This window comes from Crocodylus siamensis, chromosome 2 (assembly GCF_052110815.1).
Source record: "Crocodylus siamensis isolate JL-2025a chromosome 2, ASM5211081v1, whole genome shotgun sequence".
Taxonomy (NCBI): domain Eukaryota; kingdom Metazoa; phylum Chordata; order Crocodylia; family Crocodylidae; genus Crocodylus; species Crocodylus siamensis.
In genome coordinates, this window is record NC_143396.1 from 183,643,392 (window position 1) to 183,659,344 (window position 15,953).

General features: G+C 43.2%; 1 protein-coding gene across 1 annotated transcript in view; it reads left to right on the forward strand.

Annotated features, from left to right (window-relative positions):
* Positions 1 to 4,836: 4,836 nt before the first annotated feature.
* The window catches only part of SPTY2D1 (SPT2 chromatin protein domain containing 1), a 28,031-nt gene continuing 16,914 nt past the window's right edge, over positions 4,837 to 15,953 (forward strand). Inside the window, exon 1 of the mRNA XM_090032540.1 lies at positions 4,837 to 5,033. Within this exon, the coding sequence (XP_089888666.1) occupies positions 4,974 to 5,033 (60 nt within the window). The 5' untranslated portion in view covers positions 4,837 to 4,973. The remainder of the gene's footprint in view (positions 5,034 to 15,953) is intronic.

Sequence of the window (15,953 nt, forward strand, 5' to 3'; positions counted from 1 at the left end):
GCAAGCATGCTTCAAACTAGCCCTGCACCCTACACCACTGCTACTTCAGTCCCCTTCCCCATCTGCTGCTCTGCTTCCTCCTCCCTGCCATGTGCTTCCTGCTGGATATGCTGCTCTGTTTTCTGCTTCATGCCATGTCTACTCCCGTACTACCTGTCCCCTCCATGACCCACCACATGCCACAAACAGAGGCTGCCTGTGCCAATTCTGGCATACATACATGGGTTGGCCCCCCTTGAGATAGAATATGTACAGAACTCTTTGACCCAAACTGGCGACAAGAACTGAGGCTAGGGAAGGTTACATAGTTCATTTTTTGTAGACCAGACATACCTTGCTTGAATCAGTCCCTTTCACTGGAGAGCCTAACCTCACTCTGTTGAAAGCATGAAGCTGCCAAAATGCCATAAGAATAAATAAAAAGGAAAGCCCTGGTTTAAAATATCTCCCTGTGGCTATTTAATTTTCTGCTTAGTACTTTCAGTATTTCTGTCCCCAGTTTGTGTCAATGTAGAGGTGTTATTTTCTGGGAATTGTGTCAATGTAGGGTTGATATTGTTCTGAAATTTAAATCACTGGTTTTGCACTCCTGGATTTCTACATTTTAAATCACTGACTCAGCCTAGCAGATCATGCTGTCTCCTGCCAACTGCCACCCCAGCTAGTCTGTTTTCTGTTTACATTTTGCTACATCATTTTCAAAATACAGGTTTGACTTGAGCGTTGGTGCCCAGTAAATCAAGGCAGGAGCCAGAAAAAATACAGGCAGATTCTGCAAACTATCTAAAACTTGGCTTGCAGTGCCCATGTTATTCCAGTCCTGGGCTGTGTTGTCCATGGATATTAAGATGGTTTTCACATAAGAAAAGTTTTGTTGGAGGTCTTGTTGGACCAAGTTAATATACAAAGGCTGCTATATGAAATGGGGAAGAATATTAAATATTACTTTATTGAAAAAAATAAAAAAGTTCAAGTTCTTTATAGTCTTTTTACTCTGAAAACTGACCGCTACAGAGGACTTGTAAATGTAAGCCTCCAATTCTGTAAACACTTATAAATGTGTCCACATGCTAAAAGATAAGCACATGCACATGTTGTTTGTATGAGCAGGGTATAGCATTATAAGTAGATCTGGTTCAAAAGCTTGCAAAACAAAAATTCCAAGAAAGTATTTCGTGACCAAGTCCCTTTCTAACCAAACTCTAGATATACCTTCCAACTAAAAAGCTGGGTTTCTTTTAAAAAATGGTTGTCAATTTTTCTTTTTTAAATTTAATCATCTCTAAATCCAGTTGGAAAATATAAACATGATTGTGAGATTATCTTTGAAAAATGTCAGTGGAACCATAGCTAAAACAAACCAGTTTCTCAGTCTGTGGTATTTGCAAGGAAGTGTCTTTAAGATTATTTTGTGGAATGTTTAAAGGTAATTAGCCCAGCAAAAGGTTGGATCAGGCTTTTAGGAATAAAAATATTTCCCTACCTTTTTATACCAGGTCATAACAGGAAATCAGGCTGCTTAGAAACTCTAAGGCTGAACAGCTGCATTGTCCATGAGTGGAATTATTATTTGGAAACAGTTTATTTTGCATCTGGTTCTTTATTTTGCGAACTTCATGAGCGGATAGCAAATTTCATGGGGATGGGTTACAATTCAGGAAATGGCTTTCTTAAACCACATATTGGCAGCACAGAGTTGTAGCAATTCACAGCATCAAGTTTTACTTGTATCACTCTGCTGCAATGAGAGGAGTTGTAAGGCACACTGGATTCATTCTTATTTTATTAAATTCATCCCGTGGGCACTATCTGGGCATGTTGACAGGTCCCAAAGTAATTCATTAGTGAGGTGTCTGCACCACAGAACCTGATGGTGTATTTCCCCATCAGCTTCCCTACCATTCCCAAAGTAGAAACAATAGGGGATGTCATGTCACACCATTGTGATGCACAAGAAAAAAAAAAACTAGCACCCAAGGTAAAGAGCTTTCCAAAAACACAAGGCCTTGAGAAATCAGTGTTTATACATAAGGATGATCTTTAGTCTCTTATCACATCTATGAAAAGATTAGTTTCCTGCACTCATTCCCAAAAGTAGTCCACAGCATAAAGAACATTTTTAACCAAAGAGAGTATAAACTAAAGAAAACTGTTATGTTGTTGTAACCATGGTGGTCTAGGAAATGTTAAGTGGCAAGGCTTATTTGTGATAACTTCTATTGGACCAGCTGTGTAGATGAGAGAGCTGTTGGACAGATATGCCTCATGCCTGAAAGCTTGTGCAGCAGTTCTTCCAGTGATACAGTTGATCCAATAAAAGATATCACAAAAATCTTTGCCCCTAAAAATAAGCAAACGTGGATGTCCACTACAACCCAAAGACTGTTGCTGCTGTACAGGGACCTAAGCTATAACAGAAGCCAGGGCGGATGATAGGTGCATGAGACACCAGGAAGTGCTGTTGAAAGAAATGTTAAAACAATGGATAGAAAGGTTGAACCAAGAGAGAAAATGCTTTAAAAAGCTAAGGAAAAGCAGCTGAAAAGGAACAATCAAGAGTTTCAAAGCCAGTGCTGAAATCCAGGGAGAGAAGGGTGGAGTGCACCATGTATCACAAATCACAGCCTACTTAGGAATAGTGCACTCTACAGTCTGGAACCTGTAAGCACTTTCTGGAACCAGAATGGCTTTGGGGGCATTGGCAGCTAGTTGGGCAGCTCTGATACCCATTGGCTGCATTTATCTCTTGGCAACCTGCTCCAGGGCTGGATTCAGGACGTTCCACTGCAACCTGAGAAAGAGTGGGAGCCCCGATTCCTTCTTCCCTGCACTCAAGGCACTGATTTCCTCCCAGCAGGCACTCATATACTTTTGTAGAAGTCCACAACCAGAAGCGTAGGTATTGATGGCCATTTAATCTGATAATCAGTAATTGCTGCTAGCACATTATTTTTTAATTGATGTCCCAACTCAAGGAAGAAGTCCCAGGGGTGAATCTGGGGGGCAAGGGGAGGTGGCAGTGATGCAGTTGAAGACCTCTTTGATTTTTGCCCATACTTGAAAGTCAATTGCCTGGCAGTGGCAGGAGTATGTCTATTCAGGCAGCAGTAAGGGAGTCGGTTTGACTTCATCGCTCATTATAAACTACAGGGCAACGATAGGCTGCCCAGTGCAGTCTCAGGCTCCCCACCCTGCTACCCTCCCCCTGGAGCCTTCACAGTCCAGCGAGCAGGACCTGGCGTGGCAGGACAGATTGGGGCTGAGCAAGGAAGCTCTTTGTTGCTGCAAGACCTCCGCTGCCCTGCTGAGGCACCCCCTGCCAGCCAGCCTGGCAGCAGCAGGTGTAGCACCACAGGGCTGTGCCCCTTGTTGCTGCTGGGTGGGCAGGGGGCACCTCACCAAGGCAGTGCAGGGCTCACAGTGGCAAGGAGCTTCGCCGCTGGGCCCCACTCTGCCCTGCTGTGCTGGGTCCTGCCTGCTGGGCCATGGAGGCCCTGGGGACAGGGAAGCAGGGCAGGGAGCCCCAAGACTGTAGCAAGCAGCCCAGACCCACTCCTGTCCCACATACAGATCTGGGGGCACATGCCTCCCATGTGTCCCCAGGAGTGTGCTGTGGTGGGTAGCTGGCTCCTCCCACCTGAGCCTACAGTGGGTGAGCCCACCTGCCCCCTGCCAGGCTCTGCTCCAGCCAACCAGGCTGCCTGCAGGGGAGCTGTGCTCCATGCTTTGCTCTGCCACAGCAGCTGCCACCTCCCATGGGTGGCAGCTGAGGCTTGGGCATTGCTGGGGGGGGGCACTGGGTTGTGGATCCCAGCCCCTGGTCCTGTAGTCCTGGCAGCTGGGGTCCCCTCTGGCAGGGCTGGAGTGGGGCAAGGGGCTGTGGATGGGGAGTGAGGGGCGCTGGCAGGCTGTGGCTTGGGAGTGATGGGCATGGACCTGCATCCTGGTGCGTAAAGGGGGCAGGAGGAGCTCTGATTTTTCATGATAAAAACCCAAAATCAAACATCAAAATTTATAGGTACATAGAAGTGATTGAGGATTTATTTTCTTATAGTGACTGAGGCACTGGTAGGCTTCCAAATTGCACTAAAATTTTAAATATATCAATAAAACATTGTGTTCAGTTGATACATGTGTATATATACCCATGTATATATATGCAGCATTTCATTTTAATTCTGGATTTGGGGGTGTTTACCAGAGAATTTGTGATTTTGAATCAGAGAATCTGCAATTTTTTTATCAGAGAAAACCAGGATCACTGGTGATTATGAGGAGGATGGAGACAGGTTTTTCTCCGTGGCTATAGGGGGCAGGACTAGGAGTGACGGTCTCAGGCTGCAGCAGGGGAAATGTAGGCTCTTCTCCGAACTAAATCAGCCCAGTTCCCTCAGCCTCTCCTCACAAGCCATATGCCCTAGCCCTCCAAACCATTTTCCTTGCCCTCCACTGGATTTTCTACAATTTGTCCACATCCTTTCTGTAGTGGGGAGGAGGGGGGGACATCCAAAGCTGTACTCCCGATGTGGCCTCCGTAGTGTCCACTAGAGGGAACGCAGCTCCTACTCGCTGTCCGCAGGGCAGAGCCGGGCTGTGTGACAAGGAAGGGGAGCCAGCAGCACTAACCCGCGGAGAAAAAGGATAGAGCAAGGACCCAGCGGCGCCGCACATACAGAAGGAAGGACCTCGCATCACGTGACACCACATCTCCCGCACGTTCTGCGGGCGGAAATGATGCATGCCCGGCGGTGACGTAGACGAGGTCATATAAAACCTCGGCGTGGAGGCGGGGGAGAGAGAGGCCGGAAGTGACCGCGGCGGAGGGGGCGGGGCGGGTGGACGAGACTGGGGTTCCTGCAGCTGGAGCTGCCTGCGCCGGGGGGGGGGTGGGGGGAGCTCGTTGAAGCGGCGGAGGTGGCGGCGACGGCCCAGTGCTTCCCGCAGCGCGGCCGCCCCCCCCGGCCGGGACCAGCATGGACTTCCGGGACGTGCTGCTGGTGGCCTCAGAGCAGCAGGGGGGCAGCGCCCCGCCGGTGAGCGCCCGCCCGGGGGGGGAAGTGAGTGGGGGGGGACGACCATCCCCGCCCTGCTCCCACACCGGGGGCCCCGCGTGGCCTTGGCGCCCGTTGGACACTCGTGCAGGAGCCCAACCTCTCCTCCCCTATCGGATGGGAGTGGTGGGGGGGTAACTCCCCAGAGCTCTCCAAATCTCCTTCCTTTGAGGGAGGATGAGCTACATGGGAGTTGTCTGTAGCACTTCGCTTGCTCAGGGGGTAAGGGCTGGCTGTCTTCCCCATTCAGCATCCAACGTGTCCTGTAAATGGGCTTCCTTCCTTCCTTCTGTCTCAGGTTTCCCAGTCTTGTGTGCTTAATGTTTCATGGTGCCTTACTCCAGGATGGCAGTGGGGGGGGGGGAATCTTCCAGGTGCCCCTGGGGTCCTCGCTGGGTGTTGGCAGCTCAACTCACTCACTTGAAGCTGTCCCTGGCAATCTGCTTTTTCTGACCTGCTCATCAGGGTGACTCAGGCTGGACTTTTTGTAGGATCAGTCTGTCTGGAGGAGACTGAAGGCAGTGATACGCCCAGCACTGAGTAATTTGGGACCTCAGAACTCTCGGGGGGGGGGCGTGGAAATCTTTTAGGAACTTCATTTTGAGCTGGCAGAGCAGGGATCACTGGGCATTAATGGCTCTGTCACTACCCCTTCCTCTGCTTGTGTTTAGAGATTAGTAAAAAGAAGTAGTTAGTCTCAAGTCAGACACAGTGCACCTTGTACTCTAACCAAGTTAGATGCATAAGCTTTCCCAAGCCCAGGGTTGCTTTATCAGATGCTAGCAGGTTGTAAACCCTATGCAGATGAGGGTCTCTCTCCAACTACATTGAACTAGTTAAATGTTAATATTGATTAGTGCTCTGACTTAAGGTAAAGCACCCTCTATCTTGTTCTGGGCATTATTTGGAAAGGCAGCATCATGTTCGGTGTCTTTTCTAGAGCACAGTGCAAAGAAAGCAGTCCACTAGAGTTTCAGTCATATTTTTGTAAAGTGATACCCTCTGTGGCCAGCCATATGGTAGACACGTGTTGTTCGTCGGTTTACAGCCGATTTTAAAAATCTCATCAAGAGCACAATTCATTTTCTGTTTTTTTTTCATTTTACTCTGAAAGAGCACCCCTCCCTTGAAATGGAAAAAAGAATACCTAAGCAAATACCTGCTTCAGATGTGGCTCTCTTTTATAGAAAATATGTTTACTAAATAGTCAGTCAATAATGGACCTGTTTGCAGTTTGCAGTAGTTTTATGATTAAGTTCTGGTTGCCTTATTACACTCTACAGTTGCAATGGAAGACTGCTTTCTTTCTGTCCTAAATGATTGTGTAGCACAGAGGTGGCCAACCTGCAGCACAGGTGCCACAAGTAGTGTGGTCAGCTTCTGTGTGGCACGTGGCAGAGTGGGGAGAGGACATGGAGCATAAGGCAGAGCATCAGATCAGGCAGGGAGTACACGGCAGAAAGCAGAGCAGCAGCTAGGTCAGGGAGCAGAAAGCTGAGCAGCAGATTGGAGAAGGGAAAGGGATTGGGGTAGCATTTGAGGAGGTTGCAGGACCAATTTGTGGCATGCCTGCCAGAAAGGTTTGCCCCCACTGGTATAGTGTGACATTGTTGGAACAGCTGCCCGCTTCCATGGCAGAGATGAGCACTAATTTGGGGCTGCAGTCCTACTCCTGCCAAGCAGTTTTAAACCTGTCTTTAAAGGTATCTGGATTAACAGGATTTACTTGTGTGACTTTAGTTGAGGAGTGAAAAAAACAGTTTAGATGTCCCTAAACTGAAACAGCCTTGATTTTTCTGCACTGATGTCAGTTAAGCAATGTAATATCAGCTTACTGACTAGGTCATATTTTCCTGTGTAAGGAACACTTCTGTGCTGTCTTTTAGGTGGCTTACATCTGCTAGGGAGCAGTGCATTTCATATGAATTGTGGAAGATGAACATAAGAGAGACCACCAGTGACTGCTGATTTGAAATGCTTGGGACTACATTTTGGTGGGATCTGTGTTTAGCAGAGTATATTAAATCTTTTTTATGAAAAGCTTGCAGTAAGCCATGTTTAGGTGGACTGTTCCTGCTGAACAAAAAATACAGACTAATGAGCAAAATTTGGTCCATGTAGAGACCACAGATTTGCAGACAGTTTAGCTCCTTTGTTAATGGACTTATTTCCTTAAAACACAAAACCATCCATCTTATGATAATGAAGAATGCTGTGTACACAGCTGTGTCTGAATTGCAGGCAAAAAGTTTTGTTTCAGAAATAATGTGATTGTGCAGTTAAACTGTTCAGTTGTGCCTGCTCTAAAGGTTTATAAATAGAGTAGGACTATACCCATAAGTGTTCTTTGGCTTTGGTGTCTTTAACCGTGCTACTTCAATGTTCTCAGTATAGTTCTTGCTCTGAAATAAAGTCTATAGTTCAGCCTTTCCCTTCCTTTGAGTGTTCACTGATTTTTCCAAACTTTTAAAGCCTTTCAGTCTCACTCCTCACCAGTCCCCTTGTATATGGGATTGGGGACTGACCCAATAGAATCTTGAGCGGTGGTTTTCCACCAGGGTGGTGTGAGATGCTTTTAAGGGCCTTGCATGATATTAACACTGTTAGGTGTGCCAAACGCCTATATGATTCACAATATAGACCCACAGCTTTCCAATGGGAATCCATAGTGTAAGAAGATTCTAGCCTATTACAGTCTTTTTGATTTCTTCGCCACAGAAGAATTACTCTGCCACTTTTTCCATAGTTAAATAAGAGATTTAATGTAGGCATTTTCTGAGGCACATGCCTCAAGTCCGAGAGGGTTGAGAACCACTGACCTAGAGCCTCTGAGTTCCAGACTGGCATGTTCCATGTATCAGTTGAGAGAGAAGGTACTGCAACCTCACCTAACATGGGCACAGCATGGCTCCAAATTATTATTCAGCAGGACCATAAGTCATGTTAAAGGCTGTCATTAAGGAGGGGTAGGAACTTTGGGATTCAGGCAGGCAGATATTGTGTTTTCTTTTTATAACATGCTGCTGAATATAACATGCACCCTTTTTTGGGAAGGTGTCAAGAAGCAAATGGGTATCTTACTTTGGAGTAGCAATGGGGACCAATCTGCGGTGCAGGGGCTGTGCAGTTGGGCCTAATGTGACCCAAGGTCCTTGGCTTGATGTTTCAGGTCTGACCTGGCATCTGGCTCTGAAGGGAGCTAGTGTGTCTGGCGTGCTGGATTGAACCCAGTTCTCCAGCTGTGGGCCAACCTTGTGACAGTTTGATCTCATGTGGTTGGGGACGGGGGCTCTCTGTGGGTCTGGAAATTTGGCAGGGGAGGAGGGGCAGAGCATTGGCAGTTTAATTGCTAATGGCCACAGTAGTTTGTTACCACTTCTTTGCCTCCCCCACCACCAGATTTCCAGACCAGTGGGAGCCCTTTTTGTCATGTATCATACCCACTCCAGTGTTTCTCAGTTGGTTTTGGGAGGTTTGGGTTATATGCAAGGAAAATATGGTAATGCCAAAACATTATTTTCAAAATAATCTCCCAAATATGCCAATAAGAAAGACATAACTACTCATTCAGAAATCCCAGAATGAAAACTGGGGTTGAGTCCTCCTGTATGTTAGAATTTAAATGTTGTGATTTTAAGTAGATATGTTTTATAACATCTTTGTCCTAAGGACAAGTTTGGGGATTAAGGATTAGCCCTTTGGTGAAAAGTACGTTTCTGGAAGTTAATTAAATTTCTCATTACTGAAAGAGAAATACTTGTCTTAATTTAAACAATTGTCAATAGTGCATAGTTACAAATACTTGTGTTTCATCATGTACTGGTAAGAATAGATCTGTTTGTTTGTCTCCCGAGGGAAAAGCAGGCTCAGAAATAATAGAATGATGCAACTTGTGGCCCACTGAACAGTTTAATTCAGAGAATGTGACATTTACAAGGTCTTTGCATTATTTTAAAAAGAAGAGCCCTTCTTAATGTTACCAATAAATGTAACATTCTTTTATAAATTTGGCTAACAAGCTTATTGGCTAGATGTTGCTAAAATTCTTTTATAGCAACTGTAGAAGAGTGGTTTACATATTTTCATGCATTTGTGATTGCATTTCTACCTGGCTGTTATATTTAGTGCTGTGCAAGGTTTTTTGGTATTTATCCAGCGCAGACTTCCAGTGTGACATTGTCCAAGTTGCTAAGTGCATTAGTCATACATCAGACTGATCAAAGGGAAATTTTTACCATTGACATCAGCAGATGGTAGGATTAAGCCCTTAATGTGTTTCTTCATTTCTGTTTATGAAAGGAAGGTACTTCCATGCCTGACAAGGATGCCACATGGCCGGATACATTTTGTATAGTACTCAGATCTTTTGATAGAAGATGCTGTTAAAATGTTAAAGTTCTTGTAGTGTAATTTTACAAATACTCTTGAAAGTAGCTTGACAAAACCAAGCCCTTTATCTAACTCCGTATTTTGTTGCCATAAAGAACCTCTTTATTAGAAGCTGAAATATTTTCACATCAGTTCCCCGTGCTTGTAATGAAGTGTCAGTCTTGACTTACAAAGGTTCTATAACTTCCAGCAATTAGTGACTTGAAACAACATAGTACTTGATGGCATGGAGGCCACCCAAAATTGAAACAGTGTTTCCTTTACATCAGCACTGATTGAAGAGATGGGTACTTCATTGTGAATCAGACATATATATGCCGCTGTTATAGACCTGCTACCTAAAAAATAGGTGGAATGGACATGATTTAACGTGAAAACAAAACCTGGCCTCTATCTAAAGTCAGTCTGTGAGAGTCACTTCACATGGCTGCAGCTAACCACCTAACCACAAAAACCAATGCCTAGAAATACCTGTCCTGGTATAACAGCTTCTGTGAAACAAGCATATGATGTAATATAAAGAGCTGGCCTGGATTGAAGGCTTTTCTTTTTTCTCTGGACACAAGTTTTATTTGATACTTGCACTCCAGGCTTCATCAAGTTCTGACCAAAATGTTCATGGCTCTGACTTTCTCTGCCTTCAATTCTCTGCATCAGGTTTTTTTTCCCCTCTGCCTTTAATTCTATGTAAAAGTCCCAGGCAAGCACTGGAAAATGGCTGATAGGATGGGAACAGTGAAATTTGGTATTGATAAATGTTTTGTGAGTAGGATAAATAAACATTTTTCCCTAAAAGTTGTAGCAGGTTCACATGTTGTGACAATATGCAATACACACTCTTCAGACAAGTGGGTATGGTGGGTTAGTTTTGCATAATGTAATTTATGACCTTGTTAAAGGAAGTCTTTCAGATAAATATCAACTTGGAGGCTAATGAATAGTTTATGTGATGATTTCAGTGATTCCTGACTTCCTGTTCTGCATCTTTTCAATTTTAAATATAGCTTTTTGATTATGTGGGGGAGGGGTTCAGACATTTATTGGAATAGTTTATAATTGCTTTGAATAATTAACTTGTGTTAACACTTGAAGTCAGTTTTCAAGCTTACCTTTCTACTCTTTAATCTATTGTGTTCATGTTTTGCATTTCATATGTCTTCAGCTACAATAGACTATTTTTGGCTCTTTGAATGCCACTGTCTTGGTTTTCAGAATTGGTAGTGCAGGTGGTGATTCAAGTAGTGTTTTTAGGTTGTGAAAACATTTTTATCGATATTGGATTGTGCACTAGATTTATAGAACTGAAATTTTCAGCCTAACCTTCCTTCCTCTTTAATATCAGCACTAAAGAAGTTCTTCATGAATCAGAGAACCCAGTGCCAGCTCTTTGTAGAGAAAAGCGTTAGGAAGGTGATTTTAAGAATAAAACTTTGGCCATAATCCTCTTGCAGCTGTTTGTCAGCTGCAACAGTGATGCATGTAGTTTCTGGTGGCTGAGCCAGTTTAATATTTATGTTAAAATCTCCTGTATTGAAGGCAGATACATTGCTATTGTAGAAATAAATGTATCCAGGCCTCTAACTTGACTAAGAAAAAGAGAGTGAAGAAAAAAGAATTGAAAAAGATGCGGATGCTGTATGTTTAAGAATATTCTAAGATAAGAAAAACCCTTCTGCTTTATTATGTCTTTTACTGTTCTTTGAGAACAAATGTTTTTCCCTTTCCTAAAATCAACAAGGTGATAACAGTTCTCAAAACAAAATGTGTTGCTGAGCAAGCAACTGTTACGTTTGACAACCGAATGATCTACCCCTTCCTGTTATTCAAGGTTGCTTTGTTTAATTATGTGTCTATTCTCACAGTTTTAGGTATAAAAAGGTATGGTAACTTGTAGAAGGGAGGAGTTCTACTTAGAATCTTTCCCTGCAATTGCTTGTATGAGCTCCAATAAACTCAGACTGGGTCTGTTAATTCTATACCAAAACACAACGTGAAGTTTGATTTCTTCCACGCTATAAATTTACCAAATCCACCCTAGTAGATGGATACTTTGCTTTTTAGACATTAAAGTTTTTTCAGCATAAAAAAAAATCTGCTGTTTCTTTTCAGCTTTCTTTAGCTTTGTACACTATATGGGGTGCTTAACTAGTTGAGTTATTTATCCTGACCAAGTAGAGATATAAAGCACTTTGTTAAATCCTTTCTACTTCACGCAACTGGTCAACTTCCAAGGGAGCTAGTTCAAGCTTTCTTATAGTAGATTGAGTGTATGTTGGATGGAGGTAGGATTTGTGGAAATGGGTAATAATAAAGGTCCTCTATATGTAAAGGAATCCTCAGAGGAGGATGGGGGAGAAAAACTCTAAATAGTAGAGATCACTGATGGGAAGACTCCTTTTTATTTCTTTAAGGTACACAACATGCAATTGAGGAGAGAGATTTCCAGGGCCCTGGGGATGAGGCCCAGGGCCTCACTTACTTGTACTCTGAGTCAAGCAAAGCTAGCTTTGCACATTTTGGCAACGTTCAGCCAGGGAGCTGTGGTGGGGAGGTACCTTGAAAAATAATCAGTGTTTACAGTTTGAGAAGCATGCTGTTCCAGAATAATGTGACCTACTTGACTTTAAAGGCAGAACACATTTTGTTCTCTGTTGATTTTACCAACTTTCAGATAACTGTATGGGGTATCTGGTTAGTGTAGCTGCTACTAAACTGATAACGTAAGGAGTAGACTGTTTGTGCTTATCTTTTCTGTTTCTTCCAGGAAGCTGCTGTTGGACTAGCCTTCATACAAAGCAATTATAGGTGGTTATGGAACAGTTTTGTGCACCATATATGTAGTTCATTTTGATTCCCCCCCCTCCCTCCCCACCTCCCAGCCGAGCCAAATAAGACTCAGTTTATAAACCTGCTTATTAATTTTCTGGTGTGTGTGAGCAGAGTTAAGCAAAATACTTGTTGAAACAGAAGTAATGATTCATTATATGCTAAAACCCTGTAATTTGTTTAGGGAGCATTTGGTAGCTGCATGTTTCAAATTAAATAGAAATGAATCTTAGAAGACTTCCTTGATGGGAAAGACTCATTTTGAAAATTCGTCTTTAGTCTTGCACAAGGTCCCATGCTAATAGTGCTGAGGGAGGAGTGCTTGTAAAGCTGCTTTACAAACCCATTCACCAGATAGCAGAGTGCTTTGCCACTTTACAATACTAAGCTTAAAAACTGCTTCTCCAACACGATTTTCTTTACAAGCCTCTCTAATGTGATTGGCCAGTCTGCATTTTGTTCCTGCTGTGTGAAGCTTTTAGCAAAATAAAATAAAAAGTTTCTTTTGCAGTCTTGTTAAAAGCCGTATCAGAATACATCTCATTTTCTACATACATGCTTTTTAAAATCATTTTTGAGACTGGATAATTTTGTTTTCTAAAACTACATTTATTATTGTCAAACATGTCTGACTAGCTCTGTGAATAAAATTATCCACAAAGCAGGCACAGCACAGGTAGCAGCAGTGTATAATTCCCTACAGCCCTCATTAGTAGGCTTCAATCTTTTCCTGGAAGGTCTCCTCTGAGAATAGGTGAGTAGTTCTATCTTAGACCTGTGGTTTTCAGTTTTTTTTAGACTTGAGTCACACTTCAGATAATGCCAGCTCTTAGTTTTCACTTCTTTTTTGACAAAAAAAAATAATAGAGCAATTCTTTTACAATGAACTCAAAAAGCCTGCATCAGGTCAGCATGTTTTTGACATTATGGATTCCTGTTTGAAATCTCTGGATTTAATCATGTTTGTCCACCTAACCACAGCATCCTGTTTGAGAATTTGAAAATCACTGCCTTAGACTATCATAGTGATTGATTTGGTTGATTAATAATAATCTGTCATTATTTTGCTGCTGAAGAATGCTGTATGGTAGTATTTGCAGCAGCTAAGGTCCTGGGATGGATTTGAACCAAAGTGTCCATTAACATATCTCATATCCCAGGTCAAATCCCCTGAACAGCCCTGTGCAGTCCGGGACCCAGTTTTAGAGGGGTTCCCTGGGGGACATTATTTTTCAGACATGCAAATTTTGAACCATTGTATTTACCTGAATCCAAAAGAACCAAATTTAAGATGACTCCCCAATAATTAGGTTCTGTGTATGCAAAGAGTGTATAAATTTGTTATAGTTTTCCATGTTTGGAATCTAATTATCAGAGGGTCATCTTCAATTTGTCTCCTCCACTCCCACAGTGGGGAAAGCAGCAGAATTGGGACAGGTAGCTCCCACTACTTGTTGCCCCACCACTTTTCCCCTCTGCCTCCTCCCTTTATCCTTTGCCCCCCTGCAGTCTCTGTGACCTACCTGTTCTCCCCTCCTCCCTTGTTTCTTACTGTCAGGCGTGGCTCTGGCTTCATTTCTTCTTGGACACAGAGTACATGCAAGCTCCAGGCATGTGGCAGTAGCATGTCTTTCCCTGGGATGCTGTGGAGTGGCTGGGCAGGGGCAAGAGTTTGCATGCTCTTTATACCCAGGTGGGAGGGAATGGCATTAAGCAGCAGAGCTACAGAGCACAAGTGGTTGGGGACAGATGAAAGGGGGAACAGGCAGCTGCTGTGGGCCTGACTGGCACTGACCCAGCCAGAGTCAGAGCTGCAGCAGCCACCTGCCCCCTCCTCTGCCTTGTACTTGAATCCAAGCTGAGGGTTTTTTTTCTGGGGGGGGGAGGGGAGCGTTCATCTTAGATTCAAATCCATAGCATATTAAAAATACCTGTCTTTTTAATAAAGAAGACCCCAACCACTTTAAAAGATACCTTATTCCTTTTAAATAGTACTTGAATGATTAGTTCCACCTATTTAAGATGTAAGTGCAGTAAAATTGTGGAGAGTAAGAATTGTTCAAGGAGGGGTTGTTGAGCCTTAGTTGTGAAGAAACATTTTATGTGTAGAGATGTCCATCAGTAAGTGCACTTGTGTTATAGAAGCTTTTTAATGTAATGATGCTGCATGTCAAGTTTTGTTAGTGAAGTATAGTTGGATTGGGTAGGGTTTTTGACGTTTTTTTCCCTTGAGTCATTTCAGAAATCACTAAAAGGAGACTTTTAAACACATGCTACAGGAGTCTTACAGTTGCTATTCCTGAAAGAGCTTGACTGTTTTTTTAACTACCAGTTATTAAAAATTAACTTCTGAACCTTGAATCTTAGAAAATACACATTTATTTTAACATACATTCATATTTTTTATATAAAGTGCCCAGACTGTCTGTATTCTTGTGCTACTGTCTTAATAAATCAGAAATGGAAGATAAAACATAGCAGGCTATAATCAAACCAATTTAAAATTATGGAGATACTGGGTTTGTGTAAAATGTTGCCGGGTAGTTTGTTTCAAAGCTGCTTCAATGTGTTTCAAGCTTGAAACAGCAAAATCAAAACAAAACAAAAGGCTTCAAAAGAGCTTTGAAATGAAACAAGGGGGCTCAAAACATTTCAAAAGTTTTGAAATGTTTTGAGTTTCGAAGCTGGGCTTGCTTCAGTGCGGGCCCTACATCTGCGTGCAGGGTGACAGCATGCTGCGACTGCCAGCTGTTACTGGCACTGGGTGCAACCCATGCCAAGCACCAGGAAGCCTGGTGCTGCCGTTGGCCTCACCAGCAGTGGCAGCATGCTGTCATCCCGCGTGCAGATCCAGGGGCCCTTGCCCCCAGGAGGAGTCTGGCAAAGCCCCACAGCCCTCCCAGGGGGGTGCAGGCCCCCAGATCTGTGTGCAGGATGACAGCAAGTGGCTGCTGCTGGTAAAGGATACGAATTTTGCTTTTCAGCAGTTTGAGTTATAGTTTCCCAGAAACCCGTGCACCTGTCTCCTTGAAACTTGGCAGGCTTCATGCCCTCAGAAGGGGCTACCATCGCTGCAATTCTCATCCAAATTGGGCCAAAAATGACAGTTACAGGCATTTTCATGATTCCCCATTATAGCTTATGGGTGAAACAGTGAAACACTTCAAAACAGCAAAACAGCTTTGATGAAATGAAATGGAACAGTGCTTTGAAACTAAACAAAATGATGAAATGAAACACTGTCCCTTCGAAATGGCAATATGGTGCTGTTTCACACAGCCCTGCTAGGTGCTAGCCAGGAAAATTTCTTAAATATAAGTGTCTGATAATGTTGCTTGATCAAAGACAAGTGCTACCCTTCTGCTTCCTGTGACACTCTGATGATCTCTGTTTCCTTCTCTAACTTTTTAAAAGTGGCTTTTTTGTATTTGTGGGAAGAGAATTCAAGATTCCTAACTTCCTTCCTTGTTGTTTAGCTACCATTCACTGCTTGAAAACTCAGCCTGCTAGTGACAGTCTTTATCAAATGAAAACTAAAGAACAATATATGTTTTGTTTCAGAACATTAGGTATGAAGATGCAAATCTGTGTGTGGGCACTGATTTTTGGATTAAGAATATCGTATTTTGTAATTTGGATTGTTAGGTGTTTTTTAACAGAAGTAATCTTAACATTAAATGAGTATCC